The sequence below is a fragment of the Grampus griseus genome, assembly GCF_964374135.1.
Source record: "Grampus griseus genome assembly, chromosome: 1".
NCBI lineage: Eukaryota > Metazoa > Chordata > Mammalia > Artiodactyla > Delphinidae > Grampus > Grampus griseus.
The window spans coordinates 162,539,486-162,564,274 of record NC_139017.1 but is presented as its reverse complement, the minus strand read 5'-3'; the positions used below and the strand labels follow the sequence as shown (position 1 = coordinate 162,564,274).

The following is a 24,789-nucleotide window of genomic DNA, read 5'->3' as shown; positions in this document are numbered from 1 at the left end:
ATAGTCATATCCATTTGTTTATGTGTTGTCTGTGACTGCTTCTGCACTCTGGTGGCAGAGTTGAATAGTTGTGACAAAGACTATGTGGCCTTTAGAGTCTAAAGTATTTCCTCTCTGGCCCTTAATAGAGAGCTTGCTGTATGTAAGCTATAGTATCACGACTGCATAAATGTGTGCAGTATATTTACTTCGGGTTGTTTAAGAAAAATGTTGATCATGTAGTAGGATTGTTGGAAAAAGAATCTTTCTGCCTAAATACTGCTAATCCATGTCCTTGTGTGTATTTTCCAGGATCTGTCTGGTTCAATAGACGATCTCCCCATGGGGACAGAAGGAGCTCTGAGCCCTGGAGTGAGCACATCAGGGATTTCAAGCAGCCAAGGGGAGCAGAGTAATCCAGCTCAGTCTCCTTTTTCTCCCCATACCTCCCCTCACCTGCCTGGCATCCGAGGCCCCTCCCCGTCCCCAGTTGGCTCTCCTGCCAGTGTTGCTCAGTCTCGCTCAGGACCACTCTCGCCTGCTGCAGTGCCAGGTACCCACGAGTGCTGACCTTTGGGGAAAGGGAAAGAGGACTGGCCCCCAGCAATATTAGGGAGCCCCAGGCTTCCACTGGCAGAGAGTTTCCCTTCAGCATTTGAAGAAGGGAGATGGGAGCCCCTTTGCTGGATCCTTTTGTGAATGGGATACTGGGAGGTTCTTGGCCTTCTCAGAAGCCATTTCCAGTTCTAACTTGACCTTCTGGCTAGAATTTCCAGGCTATGGAATTCTAGTTGCGGCGGAATTCTAGTTCCAATTAGTCATAATTGGCTTACTTCTTTCTCTGTCTGGAGCAGGCAACCAGATGCCACCTCGGCCACCCAGTGGCCAGTCGGACAGCATCATGCATCCTTCTATGAACCAATCAAGCATTGCCCAAGATCGAGGTGAGAGGCTGGGCTTCAAGGGAGGGGGGAGCAGGGCAGAGGCAGACCTTGGATTGATTATCTGTGCAACAGCTTTTGGAGAACTGTATGACCATGAAGCTTAGGACAGTGTCAGCAGCAGGTTGTGAAGTTAGGATGGGCTTGGCCATCTTGGTGTCTCCAGAATTATGTTCCCCCACAGTCGTTCTTTGTTGGTCATGTGTTTTGATGGATTTCCCCCCTACATTGTGCCTGATTTGGTCAGCAAATACTAAATACTCAGCATTGAATCTCTACCCTTTAAATCCTACCTCTTTTTGGGGGGAGAGGGGGGGTCATTGCTGTTTGTTTTTTCAAACCTCCATTTAGTAGAAACAGTTGGCATGCCCTGGTTAATGGCTGTGTCACTTTTGAGTGTGCCTAAAAGAGCACACAATTTATACAGCAGATAAGAGCCCCCGTGCAAGTATTTGCTAAAGAAAACGTAGATGGTGAAGACCTAGGGTAAGGGAGAGCATTTGTTCCCATTGTATTGAGGTACTAACTTTATGGACACTACCCACAAATAGGTTACATGCAGAGGAACCCCCAGATGCCCCAGTACAGTTCCCCCCAGCCCGGGTCGGCCTTATCTCCACGTCAGCCTTCTGGAGGACAGATGCACACAGGCATGGGCTCCTACCAGCAGAACTCCATGGGGAGCTATGGTCCCCAGGGAAGTCAGTACGGCCCACAGGGTGAGTATACTACCGTAGGAGTACATGGAGGTGAGGCGAGAAAAGAGTTCCTTGTTTGATATGCTGCTCTCTGGGTTATTAGAGTAGAACTGTCCTTTGCCTTAAGTCCACCAAGGCCAGGCCCTTAAAGTAGGGCAGGACTGCCATCATGGGAAAGTCCTTGAATATCTCTGAGCCTCTGTTTCATCTCTAAAATGGGGATAAGGTATTTAGCCCAAGACTGAGCACAGACACTTAGTAAATGGTAATTATTGGTTATTAAACTTTTTTGAGTAAATTAGTCCTACTAGAGTAGATCTTTGCTCAAAATCAGCCCTAGGTGGATCTAAAGCTGAATTTCTTAAACAGAGCATGGAAGATGAGTATGTAGAAAGGAAAGAATTCTGGGCGTTGAAGGGCCTGGATAGCAGCGTAGCCAGCCTTGCCTGCCAGACAGCCTTGCTCTGTGCTGTGCTGTCCTTAAGATAAGGGGACGACTGAGGCCTGCCTTTAAATACTCCTGCCCCCCCCCCCACTTTTTTTGTTTTTAAATGGATCATGAAGTTTTGTTGTTGTTGTTTAAAGAGACCGTGAAATTGGTCTCTTTCCAGACCAAATATTGAATGATTCCCATTATTTGTTATCTTTGGAGTTTTAGAGTTGAGTGTTATTAGTGAGTTGCTAGTGAGTCACTAACCAAGTCTCTGTATCTTCTCTCCTTCCCCTCCCAGGAGGCTACCCCAGGCAGCCAAACTATAATGCCTTGCCCAATGCTAACTACCCCAGTGCAGGCATGGCTGGAAGCATGAACCCTATGGGTGCTGGAGGTCAGATGCATGGGCAGCCTGGCATCCCACCTTATGGCACACTCCCTCCAGGGAGAATGAGTCATGCCTCCATGGGCAACCGGCCTTATGGCCCTAACATGGCCAATATGCCACCTCAGGTTGGGTCAGGGATGTGTCCCCCACCAGGGGGTATGAACCGGAAAACTCAAGAAACTGCTGTCGCCATGCACGTTGCTGCCAACTCTATCCAGAACAGGTAAGGCCTGGGAAGTGAAGAGGGAGGGTATCAGTGCTAGGAAACTCATTGTAGAGTCATTTAGGTTGTTGAGATACTTCTGGACCTAAATCATGTTATCTTGGTAAATATGCATTTTATTGAGAGCTCTTTAGAAAACCAGGTTTCTTTACAGTGAAAAATATAGCAGGAATGCTGATTTGTAAGCATCTTAGATTGGTATCAAATTTCACATGACCAGATACCATATGTAAAGAACTTTATAAAGTATACATTATTTTGATTAGTAAAATAAGTCTTCAGAGTTTATTTCTTCTGCCAGTCTAGCTTCTTGGTTTCCAAAAGGATTTTTTTTTAAATGCAATTTTATTTATTTGTTTATTTATTTTTGGCTGCGTTGGCTCTTTGTTGCTGCATGCGGGCTTTCTCTGTTTGCGACGAATGGGGACTACTCTTCGTTGCGGTGCCCAGGCTTCTCATTGTGGTGGCTTCTCTTGTTGCGGAACACGGGCTCTAGGCGCGCAGGCTTCAGTAGTTGTGGCACGTGGGCTCAGTAGTTGTGGCTTGCAGGCTCTAGAGTGCAGGCTCAGTAGTTGTGGTGCATGGGCTTAGTTGCTCCGCAGCATGTGGGATCTTCCTGGACCAGGGCTCGAACCCATGCCCCCTGCACTGGCAGGCGGATTCTTAACCACTGCGCCACCAGGGAAGCCCTCCAAAAGGATTTTTAATGATTCACATGATTTGGATCTACGATGTAAGAAATGGAGGGTGGTGAGGTTGTGGTTTGCCATTTCTCCTACTCTTCTGTGTGGTCCTGTGTATTTGACTCTGGTGCAAAAGTGTAGAAGGCTCGTGTGATTTGGTTTAATGACTTCAAGATTCATCTCTTCTTCCTTGGCCACTGACTTCAGTGACTATGATTCTGCTGTTTTTGAAGTCTGTGTACCCCATTGTTGGTGCCTACAGTTCTTAAAGCGACTCTTACTGGGATGTTGATGAACCACGGTAGAATAGGGTGATTGACTATAAAGAGGTGGATTTGGTTCCCTGGTGGCCTAGTGTTTAGGACTCTGGGCTTTCACCGCCGTGGCCGTGGTTCAGTCCCTGGTCAGGGAACTGAGATCCTGCAAACCATGCAACACGGCCAAAAAATAAGTAAATAAGGGTTTTTTGAGGTATAATTTTAAAAATAAAATAAAAAGAATGCAAAGCCCCTCCAGGTGCCATGCTAGAGTAATAAAATTGAGCATTTAATCTAGGCCTTTTGCCATAGTGAGGGCCCTTAAATGGAAACACAGCTTGACTTTGGAGATGCCTTAAAAGGAGGCAGTATTTAAGAGGCGCCGTAAGACTCCATTCTTCAAGGAGTGTATCCTTTAAAATTGAGCTGTGAGTTCCTTTTGGGAGCTTGCACCCTCTTAGAGCCGTTTGTGGGTGGTGGAAGATAAGAATATCTCTGTGCATGGTTGTGGTTTGCGGGAGCCATAAACTTTTTCCTTGTAAGCCTAACTAGATGATCTTGGCTCACACAGCCCTATTTAGCTCAAGTCCAAATCCGAAAGCTTAGTGTCTCTAACTCTTGTCTCTCTCTCACACTTTGCATCTTCTTCCTCAGGCCACCAGGCTACCCCAATATGAATCAAGGGGGCATAATGGGAACTGGACCTCCCTATGGACAAGGGATTAATAGTATGGCTGGCATGATCAACCCTCAGGGACCCCCATATCCCATGGGTGGAACCATGGCTAACAATTCAGCAGGTAAGTCCTAGTCATTGTTCACCCCAGGGATTTCTTCCAAAGTGATCTTCATGTCACAAACCTATTGGACTTTTTTCTCTTTTATAGGGATGGCAGCCAGCCCAGAGATGATGGGTCTTGGGGATGTCAAGTTAACTCCAGCCACCAAAATGAACAACAAGGCAGATGGAACACCCAAGACGGAATCTAAATCCAAGGTAATGATTTATATTTTGACCCCTCAACTTTCTGTCCCATCCTTTCAGTGATAGGAAGGAAAAAGAAGAGAGGGTGATTAGATTCCAGCCTTTTATGACACCAACTAGATAATCTTGGAAAAGAGTGCTGTCACCTCTTCTTACCATGAAGGGTCCCAGGATAATAGTTCACTGAATTGGGTTTGAGTTAGCCTAAGGGGTCCTAACGTAAATAACATGTTCTCACAGCTGTCTGATATGGAGGAAATGCCAGACCTGCAGAGTAGAATTCTCTGCACTGCTCTCTCTGAAACTGTGACCCTTGTCCTTATGCATTGATAGATGGTGTATGCCATGGGGGACTAGTTCTTCTCTTCCTGGACCTTACTCAGAACAGCAGGAATGGTTGGTGCCCTACGTTCTATAAAGTGGGAGACGAGGCAGGTGGGGTTTTGGGTCCTTGGCCTCTCTTAGATTGGTCCTGAGTGTGCTATTGGTTGGACTGTGTGGCATTTTGGGGACCTGCTCAGTATTTAAGTCATTTAAATTATTTCGGCCCTTTGTCATGCCTCATTTTCCCTATCTTATAAAGTAGGGGAAATCAAAATCATAACTGCCACCTCTTGTGGACGTTCACCTCTGGCTTCTAGACCCTTTTAGTCATCCTCATGTCTTGGATAGGATATCCAAAGCCATTCAAGCAGGACCCTTCCTTTCTTGAGAGGAGGAAGAGTTGGCTTTCATTTTAGTCAGTTGTCTCAAGGTCATGTTTTGTGTTTCTTGAGTTCTCTGAAACAGTCTGTAAAAGTGTGTCCAGGCTCCTGGGTAGTAGTATGGGAGTAGTGACATTGATGTCAGGTGGACAAGGGTTTGACTCTCAGTCCTGCTACTTAAAAGCTATGAGATCTCAGGCATGGCCTCCTTGTGCTTGCTACCTTATCTTTTAAGAGCAGGATAATTTATAATACCTAATGTGTAAAGGCCTCTAGCACAGCACTCAATACATAACACATAGGCAGTGTTAGCTTTCTTTCTTTATAGGAACGTCTATCTCCCTTTTGGTTTTTGTGAAGGCAGTGCAGATGTTAGTGGCCACCCCAGAATGAGAAGCTTTACCACTGCCCTAATCGAGGGATTTCTAAGACCCCTAGCATAGGCTTTGAATCTGACCAGTTCCTAAGAATCTTGACCTGCCCCTTTCAGAAATCCAGTTCTTCTACTACAACCAATGAGAAGATCACCAAGTTGTATGAGCTGGGTGGTGAGCCTGAGAGGAAGATGTGGGTGGACCGTTATCTGGCCTTCACGGAGGAGAAGGCCATGGGCATGACAAATCTGCCTGCTGTGGGTAGGAAACCTCTGGACCTGTACCGCCTCTATGTGTCTGTGAAGGAAATTGGTGGATTGACTCAGGTGAGTGCCTGGCACTTGGCTTCCCCTGTGGTTTCAACAAGCCTCTCTCTAGGTACTCAGTGGCATCACTGGTGCCATGCATCCCACAGGCACATCACCCTCTCCTGCTGCTCTCTGAGTCACATACTGACAGACCAGGGAGCTCGGGCCTTCCAGAAGATAAGGCAAAGGGAGGAGGCTGAGACCTCCGTGGGTAGTGTAAAGTATTAGCATTAACTTACCATGTGTCCAGAGTCCCCCTGGGTTGCAAAAATCGGGCAAGTCTGTGGGCATTCTGATTCCATGGCAGGCAGTTTGGAGTAGTAGACAAGGGCAAGGTTCAGGGATGGGTCTGGAAAAAAAAAAAAAGAGATGGGTCTGGTTTTGAATTCTTTCTTAGCCACTTACGATATATGTGACCTTAATCGAGGTATATAACTACTCCGAGCCCTCGTTCTCCTTATTTGGAATGTAGGGACAGTGTGTGTCCTGTTGAGACTGTCGAAAGCTGGGGATAATCAAACAGCTTTCAGCAAGATTTCTGTCACATAAATTGGTCTACAGTATGGTACAAGGGAAGCCAGAGTGGTTGCTGATCCTTTCATTCTAGGAAGCTTCCCAATGGAGATGGGATTTCAGGAGCTATTAAATAGAAATAGTTTATGAAGGAAGAAGTAGGTGGGAAATTGTGTTTAGTCACTCTGTATGGGAGACTTAAGTGATTGGGTTAATCTCCACTGGAAACCTCTGAACTGAGCACCAGCCTGAGCCTTGCGCCTGCCCTAATAACTTATATCTTTGTTTTACACTCAGCCCAGGAGTCAAACAGGTGAGGCAATGCTGGCAGACAGCCCACTGTGCCTTGCAAACTTTCCTCCTATGTATGTTCTGTAGTCATCATACCGGGAGCCTGCTATTGGATCTGAGTGTGTGGCTGAGCCCAGGGGGAGGCGTCGTGGGGAGGGGTGTATTCCAAACCTTCTAAATCAGAAGAGAAAACAGCTGTCACCAGCAGAAAAGAAAATGATTGGAATGAAGCCAACCAACAGTCAGTTATGAATTCCTTCTCCCTCAGGCTTCGTTCCCCTCCCCCACAAAAGGAAAACAAAATAAAACAAGACACGTGCACACCACCACATAACGAGCGTGGGAAGCCGAGCCACAGCAGGCTTCTGAGGTGACCCTGGGTTCATTCCTGCCATTCTCCCTGGTATTGAGCTCTCGTAGTCAGGGCTCTTCTACCTGAAGGGAAAGGGGGCATTGGGTTAGGTTTGGCACACTGTTGATTGTGTGGGCTTCTGGGTTCACTGGACCTAAAATGAGATATAGAGGGAATCCCAAAGCCTGGGTCTGTCTTCCAGTTTGCAAAAGGTTGCCAACCTTTTAGATGCAGTGATGTGATTAAACTCTAAAGACAGAGTTCAGAGGAGAAAGAGTGCTGTTACGAGTTAGTTTGTGAAGGCTCCAAGAAGGCAAAAGATGAGACCTGAGCTTTTCTGAAGGATTAGTAGGGTTTAGGTAGAGGGCGGGGGAGGGAGGAGGCAGTTGACTGGCCCAGCTGTCATGCTGATGGGAAAGAGTCTGGAGTATACCCTACCAGTGCCACCTCCAACCTTCAAGACTCTGCTCAGATATTGCCTGCTCTAGGAAGTGTTCGTCTAGGTTGTTCCTTTCGTTGCTGCCTTATCACTCTTCTCTGGTGTCACAGGTACCAGACCAGCAGGTATCAAAACATATTGAACTCCCTGTGGATTGGGACTGGAAAGTCAGTGTTTCTAGCCTTGAGAGACAGGCTTATCACATGGTGGATGAATAAACATAAGAATACATGAAGGGGACTTCCATGGCGGTCCAGTGGTTCAGACTCCGCTCTTCCACTGCAGGGGGCATGGGATCCTTCCCTGGTTGGGGAACTAAGATCCCGCATGCCGCGCAGAGCGCCCAAAAAAAGGAATACGTGAAGAAGGAGACCTGCCTGGCTAAAGCAGACAGACCAAGTGTAGGGACTGGGGGACTGGTCTTGATCAGTGTGTGCTGAAGCTGAGGAGAGGAGGCAGAACTGTAGGCCGGCCGCTGGGAAGGGGCAAAGGAGTCATAGGGTCTGAAGCATCTCCCGGACAATCAAGACAGTGACTGCTGAGGGAAAGGGGCTTGTAGTTATATGTCCTTGAGATGCAGGGAGCAGTGACGCAGAGTATCAAATTTGGAAGGAGCCCCACACTGAGAAAAAAAATCAGTTATGAAAACCCCCAGTTTGACAAAGTAAAAGTCAAGCAGCGTGGTCGTTGATATTGCCACACGTCTCCATTTTATAAAATGTTAGTTTTTATCAGTTCATTTAAAATATGATTTGGATCTGATGGTGATTTGCACATCATTTCTCAGCAGTACACTTGTGTAAAGCAAAGCCCATACCTTCTGAATTCCATTCTCTCTAATAGTGGTGTAAGGTTTGCCCTATTTTGAATAAGCACTGTCTGACAGTTGCAGTGATCTGTGGATAAAACCTGCTGAGGGTAGAGGGAAGCCATGGATTTAATGTTTATTGTGGACTCTCCACAAGCAAGGTTAACTTTTGTGGTTAACAGAACTGTGATATCACAAGATGAGTACCTGGTAGCCTGATGGGGTTTGGGGTATGTGGGCAGGAAGACCAGATGGAAGATGTACCCCCAACTCTTCTGGTTGGTTGTACAGGTCAACAAGAACAAAAAATGGCGGGAACTTGCGACCAACCTCAATGTCGGCACCTCAAGCAGTGCTGCCAGCTCCTTGAAAAAGCAGTACATCCAATGTCTCTATGCCTTTGAGTGCAAGATCGAACGGGGAGAAGACCCTCCCCCAGACATCTTTGCAGCTGCTGATTCCAAGAAGTCCCAGCCCAAGATCCAGCCTCCCTCTCCTGGTAAGGATTGGGTGAGCAGCCTCACCAAGCCTCACCCTTCAAGGGTAGCATTCAATGGACTTGACATGGGTAGTGGGAAGGGTAAGCTGGGACGAAGTGAGAGAGTGGCACGGACATATATACACTACCAAATGTAAAACCGATAGCTAGTGGGAAGCAGCCGCATAGCACAGGGAGATCAGCTCGGTGCTTTGTGACTACCTAGAGGGGTGGGAGAGGGAGGGTGGGAGGAAAGAGATATGGGGATATATGTATATGTATAGCTGATTCACTTTGTTATACAGCAGCAATTAACACAACATTGTAAAGCAATTATACTCCAATAAAGATGTTTTAAAAAAATGAAAAAAATAAAAGGGGTAGCATTCAAGGGTCCAGGTTCCTTATTCACCAGTGCCTGCCACCAGGGATGTGTGCTTTGCCTTGTCCTACCACAGAGCTTAACAGGTTGGCAGACTAAAGAGCGGGCAGTGGCGACTCCCTTGGGAGATAGTTTGCAGCAGCCCTTAAGTTTTAATTTTCATTGTGCACCTGGCGTCTTGCCAAATGTTTGTAAACTAGTGAGTGGGAGGGACACCAAAGGAGTCGGGAAATCTGACAAATAGCAGTGAGGCAGGGCCATCTGGGAGCTTTGGCTCACTGATGTCAGCGCCTTAGAATGCAGCTCAGACTAGAGCCCTGAATTCCCCAGGGAGCTGAGATGGTAATGAATGGGAAGGAGGGGGTGGGGAGGGAACATGAATGGAGCTCTCTGCTGGGAGTGCCTCTGCCCACCCTGCTTTCTGAGAGGAGGATGGGGCCTGGACAAGCATGGGGAGGGAAGAAGGCCAGGGCTCCTAGAAGGTGGGTGTAAACACATGCGCCCTGGTGTTGACCTCTGAGGGTATAGTGAGTGCCTGAGATGACTCATCAGCTGGGGAGGCCTAATCAGTGGGATATCTGCTGCTGGGAATGGTAGCTAATGGAGACATTAATTATGGGTAGTTCTGTGCTCATCAGCTTAAGGGAACATTTGAAACTGCACAGTGCCACTGGGTTAGATGCTTGAGAATAGGAGTTCCTGGGCTCCTGCAGTGTTCTGCAGGTTTGGGGCAAGATGGAACCTCCCCATCTAGCATTCCAGGGCCTCTTACTGGGAGCTTGTGTACCAGCATAACAATGTGTAATAGGTTAGGTAGGGTCCTTGGGGGAAGTAAAGAAAAGTAGTCAGGGAAGCTGACAGACTCAAGGAATCACCAGCATGTTGATGGCATCGCCACACCACTCCTGGTCTCCAAATGTGAACAGCAGCAAAAAGCGATAGCGCTCTCAGATTTCCTTCTTTATTACTGGCCTTGCAGATCCTCTCTTGAGGAGGGTTATTTAGGTTTTAAAGAACCCTAGTTCTAGCCTTATAATGATCTGCTTCAAAGAGATCCTAGGGCATTTGTGTGTTGCTGTGAGAGTTAAACACTTTCCTGCTCACCCTGCATCTCTGTCCACAGCGGGATCAGGGTCAATGCAGGGGCCACAGACACCTCAGTCAACCAGCAGTTCCATGGCAGAAGGGGGAGACCTGAAGCCACCAACTCCAGCATCCACACCACACAGCCAGATCCCCCCCTTGCCAGGCATGAGGTAAGGCCTGGAGCAGGGACAGGTGGTTTGGGGGATCCTGGACAGAAGTGCATGAGCTCCTGTGCAGCCCAGGGCGGTCCCTGCTCTGCCTGTCCAACCAGTGACTCCCATGTGCCTTGCATTATTGGAGGAATTCCTTTATTTGGGGTCTAATTGGCTTTCCTCACTCTGGAGCAGGAGCAATTCGGTCGGGATCCAGGATGCCTTTCCTGATGGAAGTGACCCCACATTCCAAAAGCGGAATTCCATGACTCCAAACCCTGGGTACCAGCCCAGTATGAATACCTCTGACATGATGGGGCGCATGTCCTACGAGCCAAATAAGGATCCTTATGGCAGCATGAGGAAAGGTGACCAACTGCTGTTTGCCTTACTTCCTTGAGGACGGGGAATTGCGGGGGCGGTGGGTAGACTTGAGAGTGATTTAAGGTTTCTTGTCGAGCCATCCTCCCTTCTTGTCTCCCTCTCCCTGGCCTCACCTTGTCATCCCTTTATCAGTGTGTTTTCTTTGCTGGTTGGGGCCATTTTAGATCTCTGTTAAAGACCTGGTACAAACCTGAGCTCTGAAGAGGGCCTGGGTCTTTGGGGCAGGCAAGGTATAGGCTGCTACGCCTACTGACGAACCAGTTTGCTCATCGTCTTCCCTTTTGCTCTTAGCTCCGGGGAGTGATCCCTTCATGTCCTCAGGTCAGGGCCCTAACGGCGGGATGGGGGACCCCTACAGTCGAGCTGCCGGCCCTGGGCTGGGAAATGTGGCGATGGGACCGCGACAGCACTATCCCTATGGAGGTCCTTATGACAGAGTGAGGTAAGCACGCCCCACCTCCCACCCCTGTCCCACACCAGCACCCCACAGCTATCATGGACTCAACCTGCTTCTCCAATTTTGTTTAGGACGGAGCCCGGAATAGGACCCGAGGGAAACATGGGCACTGCAGCCCCACAGCCGAATCTCATGCCTTCCAACCCAGACTCGGGGATGTATTCTCCTAGCCGTTACCCCGCACAGCCGCAGCCGCAGCCGCAGCCGCAGCAGCAACGGTAAGTAAAACCTGGTCTCAGTGCCACTGTGGCTCAGGCTTCCCCACTTCCCACCCTGATCCTCTGTTTCTCTCCTTCCTGCAGACATGATTCCTATGGCAATCAGTTCTCCGCTCAAGGCACCCCTTCCAGCAGCCCCTTCCCCAGCCAGCAGACCACGATGTATCAGCAGCAGCAGCAGGTGAGGAGGGTAGCGGGTGAGCTGACACACAGGTTCCCCCGAGAGCCAGTTAGAAGGCTAAGTTGTGCAGTCTGTGAAGTCCACTTTAGATTCTTTGGTGTTCTTCTCCCACCCCGATGGCCGCTTCTGTCTGAAGAGCCAGGCCCTCAGTCTCTTCCCTGTTTGGAGTCTAGTCCCGTCTCTAGTTCTCCAAAAGGGTTAGAAACAGGCCTTATTTTGAGTTTTGAACTTTTCCACATTTTTCTACTTAGAGCAAGGGAGAGCCAGAGGGAATAGAGAATGATTCTTGCTTTCAGAAACAACTTCAAAAGATAACTCATAAAGGTGATTCCTTTGTTCCCTTGGAGTCTGTGTCCTCTCTTCTAGAGGGGCAGAAGTAAGCCCAGCAGGTGTCTGGTGTAGCATCTGGGCAGCTGTGGGTCTTGTGTCCCTGAGTGCAGAGTATTAACCTTTCCTGTGCTTGTCCCCGTCTTAGAATTACAAGCGGCCGATGGATGGCACATATGGCCCTCCTGCCAAGAGGCACGAAGGGGAGATGTACAGTGTGCCGTACAGCACGGGGCAGGGGCAGCCCCAGCAGCAGCAGTTGCCCCCAGCCCAGCCCCAGCCTGCCAGCCAGCAACAAGCTGCTCAGCCTTCCCCTCAGCAAGATGTGTACAACCAGTATGGCAATGCCTATCCTGCCACTGCTGCTACTGAGCGCCGACCAGCAGGCGGCCCCCAGAACCAGTTTCCATTCCAGTTTGGCCGAGACCGTGTCTCAGCACCCCCTGGCTCCAGTGCCCAGCAGAACATGCCACCGCAGATGATGGGCGGCCCCATACAGGCATCGGCTGAGGTTGCTCAGCAAGGCACCATGTGGCAGGGGCGTAATGACATGACCTACAGTTACGCCAACAGGCAGAGCACGGGCTCTGCCCCGCAAGGTGCTGCCTATCATGGCGTGAACCGAACAGATGAAATGCTGCACACGGATCAGAGAGCCAACCATGAAGGCCCATGGCCTTCCCATGGCACACGCCAGCCCCCATATGGTCCTTCTGCCCCCGTGCCCCCCATGACAAGGCCCCCTCCATCCAACTACCAGCCCCCACCAAGCATGCAGAATCACATTCCTCAGGTATCCAGCCCTGCTCCCCTGCCCCGGCCAATGGAGAACCGCACCTCTCCTAGCAAGTCTCCATTCCTGCACTCCGGGATGAAGATGCAGAAGGCAGGTCCCCCAGTACCTGCCTCACACATAGCACCTGCCCCTGTGCAGCCGCCTATGATTCGGCGGGACATTACCTTCCCACCTGGCTCTGTTGAAGCCACACAGCCTGTGTTGAAGCAGAGGAGGCGGCTCACGATGAAAGACATCGGTAAGGAGACCTCCTTGATTGGGTTGCTTAATCTGCCTCTTTACATCTTGTTCATTGTTCTCTCTCCATCCTGATGTTCTGGATGAATTAAAATCTGGTCCAGTGTTGACTAAAGTAGAGCCAAAGAACTTTGGGTAAGGAAGAAATCAGCTGATGTCAGGCTTTACTAAAGGAATTACCACACAGTGATGTCCTAAGAGAGCCTAGAAGCCATGAGGGGCAGATGTGTGTCATCTCCCAGATTGGAACTGCCTCTCACCATGTGTTCTCTTCAGAGTAGCCTGACTGATGAGCCAGCTCTGGGGTGGGGGGTGCCTCCTGCCAACCTGGGCTTGGTGGATGGACGACGTGGAGGTTTATTTCAGGAACCCCGGAGGCATGGCGGGTAATGATGTCCCTCAAGTCTGGGCTGCTGGCAGAGAGCACGTGGGCATTAGACACCATTAACATCCTGCTGTATGATGACAACAGCATCATGACTTTCAACCTCAGTCAGGTGAGTACAGGTGCCCGGGGAAGATTGGGAGGGCCTGGGATCTTCTTGAAGGAGATGATGCTAAGTGACCAGGGAATTAAGCCATCCCTGGCCAACATGGTCTCCTTTCTCTCACTTGCTGTCTGATACCTTCTATGCCAGTACTTTGCCACCAGCCATGGGCCTAGAATACTGAGAACAATAATTGTGTAATTTAGTCAATCAGGATTGACTTCAAAGGGAGAAACTTGTTGGTATTGGTAAGAAATGCAGATTCTGTTGACGTCAGTGAGGACACCATATTTTTTAGACTACCAAGAAGAACCTGTTGTCTGTCAGTGAGTAGAGCAGTTTCTTTATTTTCCCTTTCTTTCTTCATCCACTCCGAATAGAAGAGGTCTTTCTTGATCCCATTTTTCCTAAGGTGTAGAATGGGAAGGGTAAAGAAGTGCACGCTGCTGGGCGGGGGCTGGGGGGGCAGTTAATGTAGAGGTGGTTTTCCAGACCTTTTCTCCATAGATACGCACCTGGAGTTTTCTCAGCTGGGAAGAGTTTCTTCTGCACTATCCTACTCTTTCTTTTGATCATCCTCAGCACCTACCAGCCCATCTGTTTAGGAGTTGACTGGGGGCATCGTTACTAACAGTTCCCATTTACTGTGCCCTCACTTTGTGCTAGGTACTTCATATTTTCTTTTGTGTCATCCTCACTGCAGCCTTCTGAGGCGGATGTGGCCTCTTAGAGATGAGTAAATAGGCTCAGAGTCTTATCTTTGCGCAGGTTCACACAGCTGTTAGCAGTCTTTCTGAATCCAAAGCCTGCTTCCCATGAGAAAGAAAAGGAACAAATATTGATGGAGCAATTTCCATAAGCCAGGCACTTGACATATTCCATTTAGACGTTAGAACAAGCCTGTGAAGTTTAGGAATGTGCATCATTTTCAGTGGAAAGATAGGAAGGCTACAGCTCAGAGAGTTTAAATCATACAGATAGTTCCCGGAGAAGCCAGGATTCAAACCTGGGTCTTTGTTTAAGTCTAAAGCCCTGTGTTTTCCTTTCTGCTGTACTCTTTAGCCAGAGATTAATCTGACTGGAGAGTAATGTTTTCTGCTGGGAGTAGTAAATGGCCTGTACAGAATCTAAGCTGAAATTTGGGTCTGTCTAGCACCAGCTTGGAACAGTGTTTAGAGAATATAAGCCTCATCCCACTCATTATGTTACATGACGCACAGAGGTCCAGCCTCCTGGAAAAGTTGGGGAGCTTGGGGAAGAGAGCAAATGAACATCTGTCCACCCTGCATTGTGTTGGAAGGTGTTATCCCACCATGCCTAGCCTTGGGCTCCACTTGGCAATGGAATGTAGAGAGTGTCCTAAGAGGGACAATGGCAGTGACCAACGGGTAGGAAACTGGGCCTGGTGAAGAGAAGCAGAAATTGGTTGAGAAAGGTGAGGCTGAGAGGTGGGTGGCACTGGTAGGTGAGGTGCAGGGTTGCTGGTCAGTGGTCCATCTGCTGAAGCAGGCTTGTGTGAAGATTGTTTGGGCAGAAGGAAGAATTTTGTGCTAAGCAGAGGAGAGTTCAAATGACTTGATTTGTGGAGAGCCTTTGGGAAAGGAGAACTCTGACTCTCCCAGTGATACAGACATCTGACCTAGAAGGGAAGAGGGGAGATTAGATAGAAGACCTTGGCAGGCCTCTCAAGTCAAGGATTCTCTTCTTAGCCCACTTTTCTCCCTTAATTTATTTCCTGTTCTTTCTCTTCTAGCTCCCAGGGTTGCTAGAGCTCCTTGTGGAATATTTCCGACGTTGCCTGATTGAGATCTTTGGCATTTTAAAGGAGTATGAGGTGGGTGACCCAGGACAGAGAACACTACTGGACCCTGGGAGATTCAGCAAAGCGTCTAGTCCGGCTCCTATGGAGGGGGTGGAGGAGGAAGACCTTCTAGGTCCCAAACTAGAGGAGGAAGAAGAGGAGGAAGTAATTGAAAATGATGAGGAGATGGCCTTTGCGGGCAAGGACAAAGCCGCCTCAGAGAATAGTGAGGAGAAACTGATTAGTAAGTTTGACAGGCTTCCAGTAAAGATCGTGCAAAAGAATGACCCGTTCGTGGTGGACTGCTCAGATAAGCTTGGGCGCGTGCAGGAGTTTGACAGTGGCTTGCTGCACTGGCGGATTGGTGGGGGGGACACCACTGAGCATATCCAGACCCACTTTGAGAGCAAAACAGAGCTGCTGCCTTCCCGGCCTCATGTACCCTGCCCACCAGTCACTCGGAAGTATGTCACAGCAGTAGAGGGTACACCAGGGACAACAGAGCAGGAGGGCCCCCCGACTGATGGCCCTCCAGAAAAACGGATCACAGCCACTATGGATGACATGTTGTCCACCCGGTCTAGCACACTGACCGAGGAGGGAGCTAAGAGTGTAGAGGCCACCAAGGAAAGCAGCAAGTTTCCATTTGGCATCAGCCCAGCACAGAGCCATCGGAACATCAAGATCCTAGAGGATGAACCCCACAGTAAAGATGAGACCCCACTGTGTACCCTTCTGGACTGGCAGGATTCCCTTGCCAAACGCTGCGTCTGTGTCTCCAATACCATCCGAAGTCTGTCATTTGTGCCAGGCAACGACTTTGAGATGTCCAAGCACCCGGGGCTGCTGCTCATCCTGGGCAAGCTGATCCTTCTGCACCACAAGCACCCGGAACGGAAGCAGGCGCCACTGACTTACGAGAAGGAGGAGGAGCAGGACCAAGGGGTGAGCTGCAACAAAGTGGAGTGGTGGTGGGACTGCTTGGAGATGCTTCGGGAAAACACCTTGGTCACGCTCGCCAACATTTCGGGGCAGTTGGACCTCTCCCCATACCCAGAGAGCATTTGCCTGCCTGTCCTGGATGGACTCCTACACTGGGCAGTCTGCCCTTCAGCTGAAGCCCAGGACCCCTTCTCCACCCTGGGCCCCAACGCCGTCCTCTCCCCACAGAGACTGGTCTTGGAAACCCTCAGCAAACTCAGCATCCAGGACAACAATGTGGACCTGATCCTGGCCACACCCCCCTTCAGCCGCCTGGAGAAGTTGTACAGCACCATGGTGCGCTTCCTCAGTGACCGAAAGAACCCGGTGTGCCGGGAGATGGCTGTGGTACTGCTAGCCAACCTGGCACAGGGTGACAGCCTGGCGGCCCGTGCCATTGCAGTGCAGAAAGGCAGCATCGGCAACCTCCTGGGCTTCCTGGAGGATAGCCTTGCTGCCACACAGTTCCAGCAGAGCCAGGCCAGCCTGCTCCACATGCAGAACCCGCCCTTTGAGCCAACTAGTGTGGACATGATGCGACGGGCTGCCCGTGCGCTGCTGGCCCTGGCCAAGGTGGACGAGAACCACTCGGAGTTCACGCTGTATGAGTCACGGCTGTTGGACATCTCGGTATCACCGTTGATGAACTCATTGGTTTCACAAGTCATTTGCGATGTACTGTTTTTGATTGGCCAGTCATGACAGCCGTGGGACACCTCCCTCCCTGTGTGCGTGTGCGTGTGTGGAGAACTTAGAAACTGACTGTTGCCCTTTATTTATGCAAAACCACCTCAGAATCCAGTTTACCCTGTGCTGTCCAGCTTCTCCCTTGGAAAAAAAAGTCTCTCCTATTTCTCTTTTCTCTTCCTTCTCGCCCCTTCTTCCTCCCGATCTTTCTATTCCCTGTCCTCACTTTACTCCCCTCAGGACCCTGCCCTATTTGAAAAGACAAAGCTCTGCCTACATAGAAGACTTTTTTTATTTTAACCAAAGTTACTGTCGTTTACAGTGAGTTTGGGGAAAAAAAAATAAAAGTAAAAATGGCTTTCCCAGTCCTTGCATCAAGGGGATGCCACATTTCATAATGTTTTTAATGGTTAAAAAAAACAAAAAACAAAAAAACAAAAAAAAAAGGAAAAAAAAAAAGAAAAAAAAACCCCTGAAGGACAAAAATGGTGACTGCTGAACTGTGTATGGTTTATTGTTGTACATTCACAATCTTGCAGGAACCGAGAAGTTCGCAGTTGTGGACAAACCCTGTTCACTGGAGAGGCCTGTGCAGTAGAGTGTAGACCCTTTCATGTACTGTACTGTACACCTGATACTGTAAACATACTGTAATAATAATGTCTCACATGGAAACAAGAGAAAACGCTGGGTCAGCAGCAAGCTGTAGTTTTTAAAAATGTTTTTAGTTAAACGTTGAGGAGAAAAAAAAAAAAAAGGCTTTTCCCCCAAAGTATCATGTGTGAACCTACAACACCCTGACCTCTTTCTCTCCTCCTTGATTGTATGAATAACCCTGAGATCACCTCTTAGAACTGGTTTTAACCTTTAGCTGCAGCGGCTGCGCTGCCACGTGTGTATATATATGACGTTGTACATTGCACATACCCTTGGATCCCCACAGTTTGGACCCCCTCCCAGCTACCCCTTTATAGTATGACGAGTTAACAAGTTGGTGACCTGCACAAAGCGAGACACAGCTATTTAATCTCTTGCCAGACATCGCCCCTCTTGGTGCGATGCTGTACAGGTCTCTGTAAAAAGTCCTTGCTGTCTCAGCAGCCAATCAACTTATAGTTTATTTTTTTCTGGGTTTTTGTTTTGTTTTGTTTTCTTTCTAATCGAGGTGTGAAAAAGTTCTAGGTTCAGTTGAAGTTCCTGATGAAGAAACACAATTGAGATTTTTTCAGTGATAAAATCTGCATATTTGTATTTCAAACAATGTAGCTAAAACTTGATGTAAATTCCTCCTTTTTTCCTTTTTTGGCTTAATGAATATCATTTATTCAGTATGAAATCTTTATACTATATGTTCCACGTGTTAAGAATAAATGTACATTAAATCTTGGTAAGACGTTTGTGAAGCTTTTTATTTTTAAACTGTTTAAAATCTTGACCCTTTTGGGGGTGTTGGGGAGCTGGTCCTGTCCTTGCGAGTCCCCCTTGGTATACTCTCTCCCTAAATGGTGGCATCCTGGACCCTGTCATTTCTGCACCATATTCACTTGACCTTCCACAGTGTAAGTCTGACTTTAAGAGAGCTGTAGAGATGATTTTACCTGCAGAAGAAGTTCTAGGCATAAAAAGCTTGTTAGCCTCTTGAAGTAAAGTGGGTTTAAGTAGCCAAAGAAATTGATGATACTCTAGGAAAAAACTTTTGGAAATAGTTGGCAAAGGGAGGATCTCCATTTTTCTTAGAAATATTTTAAAAGACCATTATCTGGAGTCAGCCTCCAGCTTAACCATTTATTTCTCCAGACCAGCTCTCTTCCCTGATTCCAGATTAGAGCATTCAGCTGCCTTTTTAAAAAAATGTTTAATCTATTTATCTATTTATTTATTTATTTATTTATGGCTGCGTTGGGTCTGTTGCTGCGCGTGGGCTTTCCCTAGTTGCAGCGAGCAGGGGCCACTATTCATCGTGGTGCACGTGCGGTGGCTTCTCTTGTTGCAAAGCATGGGCTGTAGGCGCACGGGCTTCAGTAGTTGTGGCTCATGGGCTTTAGAGTGCAGGCCCAGTAGTTGTGGCATGTGGGCCGAGTTGCTCCATGGCATGTGGGATCTTCCCGGACCAGGGCTTGAATTCGTGTCCCCTGCATTGGCAGGCGGATCCCTAACCACTGTGCCACCAGGGTAGCCCTCAGCTGCCTTCTTGACATCTCTGCTTGAAAGTTTAATATGAATACGCCGCAGATGCCCTGTCTTCCCCTAGAAACCTGCTTCTCCCATAGTTTTCTCAGGAAATGGCAACTCCATCGCTTGGCCAAAAACATCCTTGACTCCTTTCATTTCCACATCCAGTCTGTTAGCTCTCTTCAAAAAATAATCCTCAGTCCAGCTACTACCACTAGTTCAAGACACCATCATATCTTTCTTGAACTCAGAATATCCTCCAAACTGGCCTCCCTGCTTCTGCTTTGCCTGGTGTTTGAACTTATTTTCAACATAGCAACCAGAATGCTCCCTTTAAAACCTAAGGTCAGAATCCTTCGGTGCTTCAGCCTTACTCTGAGTAAAAGTCCAGATCCTTGTAGTGACCTACAATGGCCCTCAGTTATCTATCTTACTGTTACCTCTTTGGTCTTCTCTCTTCCCCATTGCTTGTTCCACCATACAGAGCTGTTATCACCAGATAAAATGGCATGGCTCAAGTCCTCATCTCCTTCAGGTCTTTGCTCAAATATCAGCTCGGTGAATCTTTCCCTGGCCACCTTATTTAAAATAGCAATCTGGGACTTCCCTGGTGGTCCAGTGGTTGAGACTCTGTGCTTCCACTGCAGGGGGCACGGGTCTGATCCCTGGTTGGGGAAGCTCTGCATGCCGCGTGGTGCGGCCAAAAAAAATAATAAAATAAGATAGCAATCTGTTCCCCTGCCTCATTTCCCTTCTCTGCTTGATTTTTCTTTATAGCACTTTTTACCATCTGGCTTACTGTATATTGTACTTACCTACTGTCTTCCACTGTAATTAATGTAAGTTCTCTGAGGGCAGGGGATTTATTTGGTTCATTGCTATATCCCTGTCCTGCACAACAGCCTGGCACATAGTAGCCACTTACTAAGTAGCTGCTGAATGAAATGGTAGATGTTGGCCAGATGCAGTTACATTTATAAGGCTAATGTTGCAATATATAGCTTCTCTATTCATCTCCTTCCTTAGGGAGACAATGGAGAAACCAGAAACAGTAACAGAGAAAATGCTATTATTGTGGACACTTAGAAGCAAAACAAGACAAAAGATTTCTACTGAGTACCTACTTGTGTACCAGACATAGTACATCAAATAATTCCACAACAGCCCCATGCCTGTGAGGTCAGTATTCTGGCTCCCGTTTTACAGCTGAGGAAAGCAGCTTGTTTGAGTTCACACACAAAGGTCCCCCTGACTCCAAGGCCCGAGTTCTTCCTAATGCACCACACTCCACCTCCTTCCTGGGTTGGAGAACAACCAGGAGTAACTGGACCCAGCTGTGGAGCACAGCAGGCAAGATTCGTTTTTTGCTGTGTTTAGCATGAGGTAAAATTGTCCCAGGAATTTCAGTCAAGTGTTCATCAAACTAAGTGTGGTTGTTAATATTTGGGTCAGGGACAGGAATGACTAATTCATACGTCTCCATTGAGAGAGGGGGAAATAGAGACAATTGGCTAACGTTTGTCAACTAAGATGCCTTCCTAGGACTCTTCTGGAAAAAAACTAAATGGCAAGCTTTTCGTATCTATATTTTGGTGAGTAATACTGCTCTTGGCTATTTTTGCTCTGGGCTTCTGAAACTCCAATTTCTAGTCAAGAAACTGCATTTCTGGGCTGTGTGTGGAGCATTGCCTAGGAGTTTGGTTTCCTGGGTTCTTTTCATCTGCTCTCCTGCAATGCAGGAGGAGCCTAGCCTGGTGTCCAGTTTCTGACTGGAGTTACCGCAGGCGCAGGCCGAAAGGGCTGCTAGCCACTGAGCTGTGAGTAATTTGCTTTTGAGAAGTAAATAGAACCTCGCCAGTAGAGAACCCAGGGGTGTGGCCAGTAAGTAGTTCTTTTCCCAGGCTCCTCCCTCCCCAGCCCCGCAAGTGACCGTAACCTTCTTTCAAGGCTGGAGAGCAGCCAAGTCCAGCCTAAACAATACTCTCAACCTCATTGGCTCTTTTGCCTTGCGGCCACTACCACCCCCAAGTGGCTAAGGCCCTTCCCACTGGGCCTCTCGGTGGGGTCAAGGTTTTCTAACTACCGAAAGGCAAACACCGAAGAAAGGGTGAAAAACACCTAGTATCCGTGGCCTTTAAATGATCAGCATTTTGGCTCCTGAAATTGGGAGGAAGGGTGGGGTCCTTGTCCCAGGGTGGATGGGCATCCTCAAGTGATATGTATGGCCAGAGCCAAAAAGGATGCTTCTGGTAAATGTCCAAGACCTGACTGGTGCCACCCCTAGTTTCAGCATGGATTTAAGTGTCATCCAGCATCCTTGGAAACTGCCAACGAATGCCCACGAAAAGAATCCGCACGAAAAGAAGTAGCATAAAGTTTGGGTAAGGTACAGCTGCCTGTCATCACAGGCATTAGCCCTGCCTGCTAACAGCTGGCAGTGACAGAATCAGAGGCCAGTGTGCTCACTTTTGTCCCATAATGGCCTGGCCTCAAAGCCAAGATCAGGATCAGCTACTCCGTCATTCCCCTAAGATTAGGACCACGGAAAGTTTGGTGTCTGGAAGCTGAGTTACTGAGAGATGGCCAAGGCCATCTCCAGATGTGGCAGCAGAGCAAAGCAGCTACAGAGAAAAATGAGTCGTCAGGTTGCTCCAGGGAAGTGAGTGCTCCATGAGAACTCCTAAACTTCCTTCACATCTTCAGTGGGAAAATCACTTGCTCCCCTTTTTGTTCAGGGAGTTGTAACGGTGCACCTTTTTTTAAAATAAAATATTTATTTATTTTTGGTTGCGTCGGGTCTTAGTTGTGGCACGTCGGATGTTTCATTGCGGCGCACGGGCTTCTCTCTAGTTGTGGCGTGCGTGCTTCAGAGTGTGTGGGCTCTGTAGTTGCGGCACTCAGGCTCTCTAGTTGTGGCGTGTGGGCTTAGTTGCCCCACGGCATGTGGGATCTTAGTTCCCCAATCAGGGATTCAACCCGTGTCCCCTGCCTTGGAAGGCGGATTCTTAACCACTGGACCTGACAGCTCATGTTTATCAAGCACTTTGTGCCAAGCACTATAAAATCCATAAGGTAGATGATACTATCATCTCCATGAGGACAAGGACTGTGTCTGTCTTGCTTAGTGTTACAGCCTCATCCCCATCACATAGTAGGCACTCCTATTTCGTTGAACAAATCAAAAAGATAAAACTGTGATTTAATGGAGGAAAGAGTAGGTAGGAGCTGTTAAGACTTGGTGTGCCTTATGTAGAATTCTCGGCATAGCCCGTAAAGACTCTTAGTTGTGTCGGGAAAAAAAGGAAGAGAGGGAAAGAGGTAAACCTGAGAAAGATTAACATACTGTGGGGTGGTAAAAAACAAAACAAAACAGCCAGGGAGGCTGAAGACCTGAATTCAAATCCCACCTCTGCCCCCAGCTGTGTAACTTCAGGCCAGTCACTTCTTCCCGAGCCTTAGTTCCCTCATCCATAAAATGCAGGTATCAGGTTAAACAAACGGATTTATTCACTAGTTCCTTACTGAGTACACACAATGTGCAAGGCATTGTTCTAAGTGCTGGTAACACTTTGGTGAACAAGGCCCCTGCTCTCATAGAGCTTGCATTCCCTAAGAGGAAAACAGACAATGAAATGAGGAAAATTCATGGACAGGACAACCAGGTGATAATAAGTGCTATGATGAAAGCAGAACAGTGATGGGATAGTACAGAGCGGTAGTTGTGGCTGGGTAGACAGAGAAAGCTTCTCCAAGGAGGTGACATTTCAGCTGAGACCTGAATTTAGTGCGTTGGCCAAAGAGTGGTCGGCAGTGAAGCATTTCAAACGGGGGAAACAGCAAGAGCAGAGCCAGGCAAGTTCAGAAACAAATGCTGTCTCTTACATTCTAGGAGTCTAGAAACAGCGATGCACTGCTTACATTGTTTAATTTGGTCCGGGATTTGTATTATGAAACCGTTTCTTGGTGGTGTGGCATATCTACTTCTTTATGGAAGTGTTTGGGCGGTGTAGAATCTTTTGGGAGCCCTGGGATACGTCCCTGTCTCTCCAGCTCTCCCACAGTGCTGGCCGCTCAGGGGCTCCCTGTGTAGATGCAGGCTCCATTTTAGCTGCAGACTCTAAAAGCAGACTGGAGAGAGCTGCCTCCTCCACTACTTACTCACAGCCTTGAAGGCCCAGAACCCCTCCCACCCCACCTAGTCCTCTTCCATTCTGACAAGCCAGAGCTTTGAGAGCACAAGATTCAGCTTCCTTGTTTTCCAGTTGGAGCAGCAGCCAGAAAATGAAACAGGAAACAGAGCGGAAGAGAAGGGGGGTGGGTAGTAGAGAAGGAAAGGAAGGAGAGATTGCAAGAAAGTAGGGCTGAAGAGCTGGACAAAGTTCTACCTCTAAAGGGTGACAGTTGAGCTTTTAAAAAACATTCTGATGTGTCAAAAGAGACCCCTGTCCTTTTTACAAACAGATTTTTGAGGGAATTTGGTGTGAACAGAGGGAACCTAAAGAATGCATGTCTTTTTCCCTGTGAATCCACAAAGGAAGGATAGTTCATTTCTCAGTTTTGTCTCTGCAAACACAGTACTGCTTGGAGCCTCACAGACTTCTAGAGATCCAAGCCACAAGCTTAGGCCCCAGGCACGAGTGTGCCCCACGGCTCTGCCGATTCACTCACATCCCTCCGGAGCTGAGAGCAAGGGTGTGTCACCGAAAAACCTGGGGTTCTAAACTCCATTTTCCCCCTTCTCCTTCAACACACCACAACTAAAACGTGATTTATCCACCTTACACACAACAAATACCTGAGGGCAGTTCAGGTCCCAGGGCCTGAAATGAGCTATAAAGAATCAAAAGGCACAGTCCCTGGCCCCCAGAGAACTGCTGTGGATTCGCTGTCTTCGCCTGGAGCGAGAGCAACCACCTCTTTTGTTCCCACCCACAGTAGTAGCTGTTGCGGAAGATAAAGCCCTCCCTCCGCCAGGGCTGTGGCCAGAGGCTAACCCAGACCCTAGCTTCGTTTGGAGGGCAGATAACTGAAACCACAGGCGGCTTTGGAATCCTGAGAAACGAGAAATCCACCAACGGAGAAGGATTTATTATCTATTTCCTTTAAGGAGGGTGCAAAGCTGTTCTAACAGTTTCCGTTACAGGGTTCCCAACTGGCCGCTCCTCCCGCACAGACAGTTCTGTTGAGTTAGCTTCTTTCTTTCTTCTGCTTTTTTGGGCCCACTTTCTACGAGAGAGAAACTGCTTGAGTAAGGAAGGAGAAAGCAGTCCTGGGGGTCGTTCTCTGAAGTTTCCTTCACCGCCCTCGTCAGCCACGGGAGGTGGGGCTGCGGGCTCCAGCGGGAGCGAAGGTCCCGAGCAGCCGGAGGAGGGGAAAGTCGGGGGGAACCCCCACTTTCTTCACGCCCAGGACGCAGGGGGCCGCTCCTGGCCACAGAAGCCCCAAGCAGGCTTTTCTTTCCCTTCAGAGAACAGCTATTGTGTGCTAGGCCCTGTACTGAGCTGTTGTTGCCTGACAGCAGGGAAAGTGCGGCTCTGCCTTCCGTTTAGAGGCCGCGGGGCAGCCCCCAACTCCGAGGGCCTTGGC

General features: G+C 48.5%; 1 protein-coding gene across 2 annotated transcripts in view; it reads left to right on the top strand.

The window, feature by feature from the left end:
* ARID1A (AT-rich interaction domain 1A) overlaps positions 1 to 18,384 on the top strand; it is a gene marked incomplete at its 5' end in the record, with an annotated part of 70,042 nt that extends 51,658 nt beyond the window's left edge. The window contains 16 exons of one of the 2 annotated variants that reach the window (XM_082653685.1): positions 292 to 532; positions 834 to 923; positions 1,472 to 1,639; positions 2,350 to 2,662; positions 4,257 to 4,402; positions 4,490 to 4,599; positions 5,782 to 5,991; positions 8,668 to 8,875; positions 10,360 to 10,492; positions 10,670 to 10,842; positions 11,150 to 11,300; positions 11,387 to 11,533; positions 11,618 to 11,714; positions 12,190 to 13,075; positions 13,441 to 13,571; positions 15,316 to 18,384. In XM_082653685.1, the coding sequence (XP_082509811.1) occupies positions 292 to 532; positions 834 to 923; positions 1,472 to 1,639; positions 2,350 to 2,662; positions 4,257 to 4,402; positions 4,490 to 4,599; positions 5,782 to 5,991; positions 8,668 to 8,875; positions 10,360 to 10,492; positions 10,670 to 10,842; positions 11,150 to 11,300; positions 11,387 to 11,533; positions 11,618 to 11,714; positions 12,190 to 13,075; positions 13,441 to 13,571; positions 15,316 to 17,046 (4,935 nt within the window). In that variant the 3' untranslated portion in view covers positions 17,047 to 18,384. Of the gene's footprint in view, positions 1 to 291; positions 533 to 833; positions 924 to 1,471; positions 1,640 to 2,349; positions 2,663 to 4,256; positions 4,403 to 4,489; positions 4,600 to 5,781; positions 5,992 to 8,667; positions 8,876 to 10,359; positions 10,493 to 10,666; positions 10,843 to 11,149; positions 11,301 to 11,386; positions 11,534 to 11,617; positions 11,715 to 12,189; positions 13,076 to 13,440; positions 13,572 to 15,315 lie in introns of both variants that reach the window. The other variant, XM_082653684.1, reaches the window with a different exon arrangement.
* Positions 18,385 to 24,789: the final 6,405 nt, after the last annotated feature.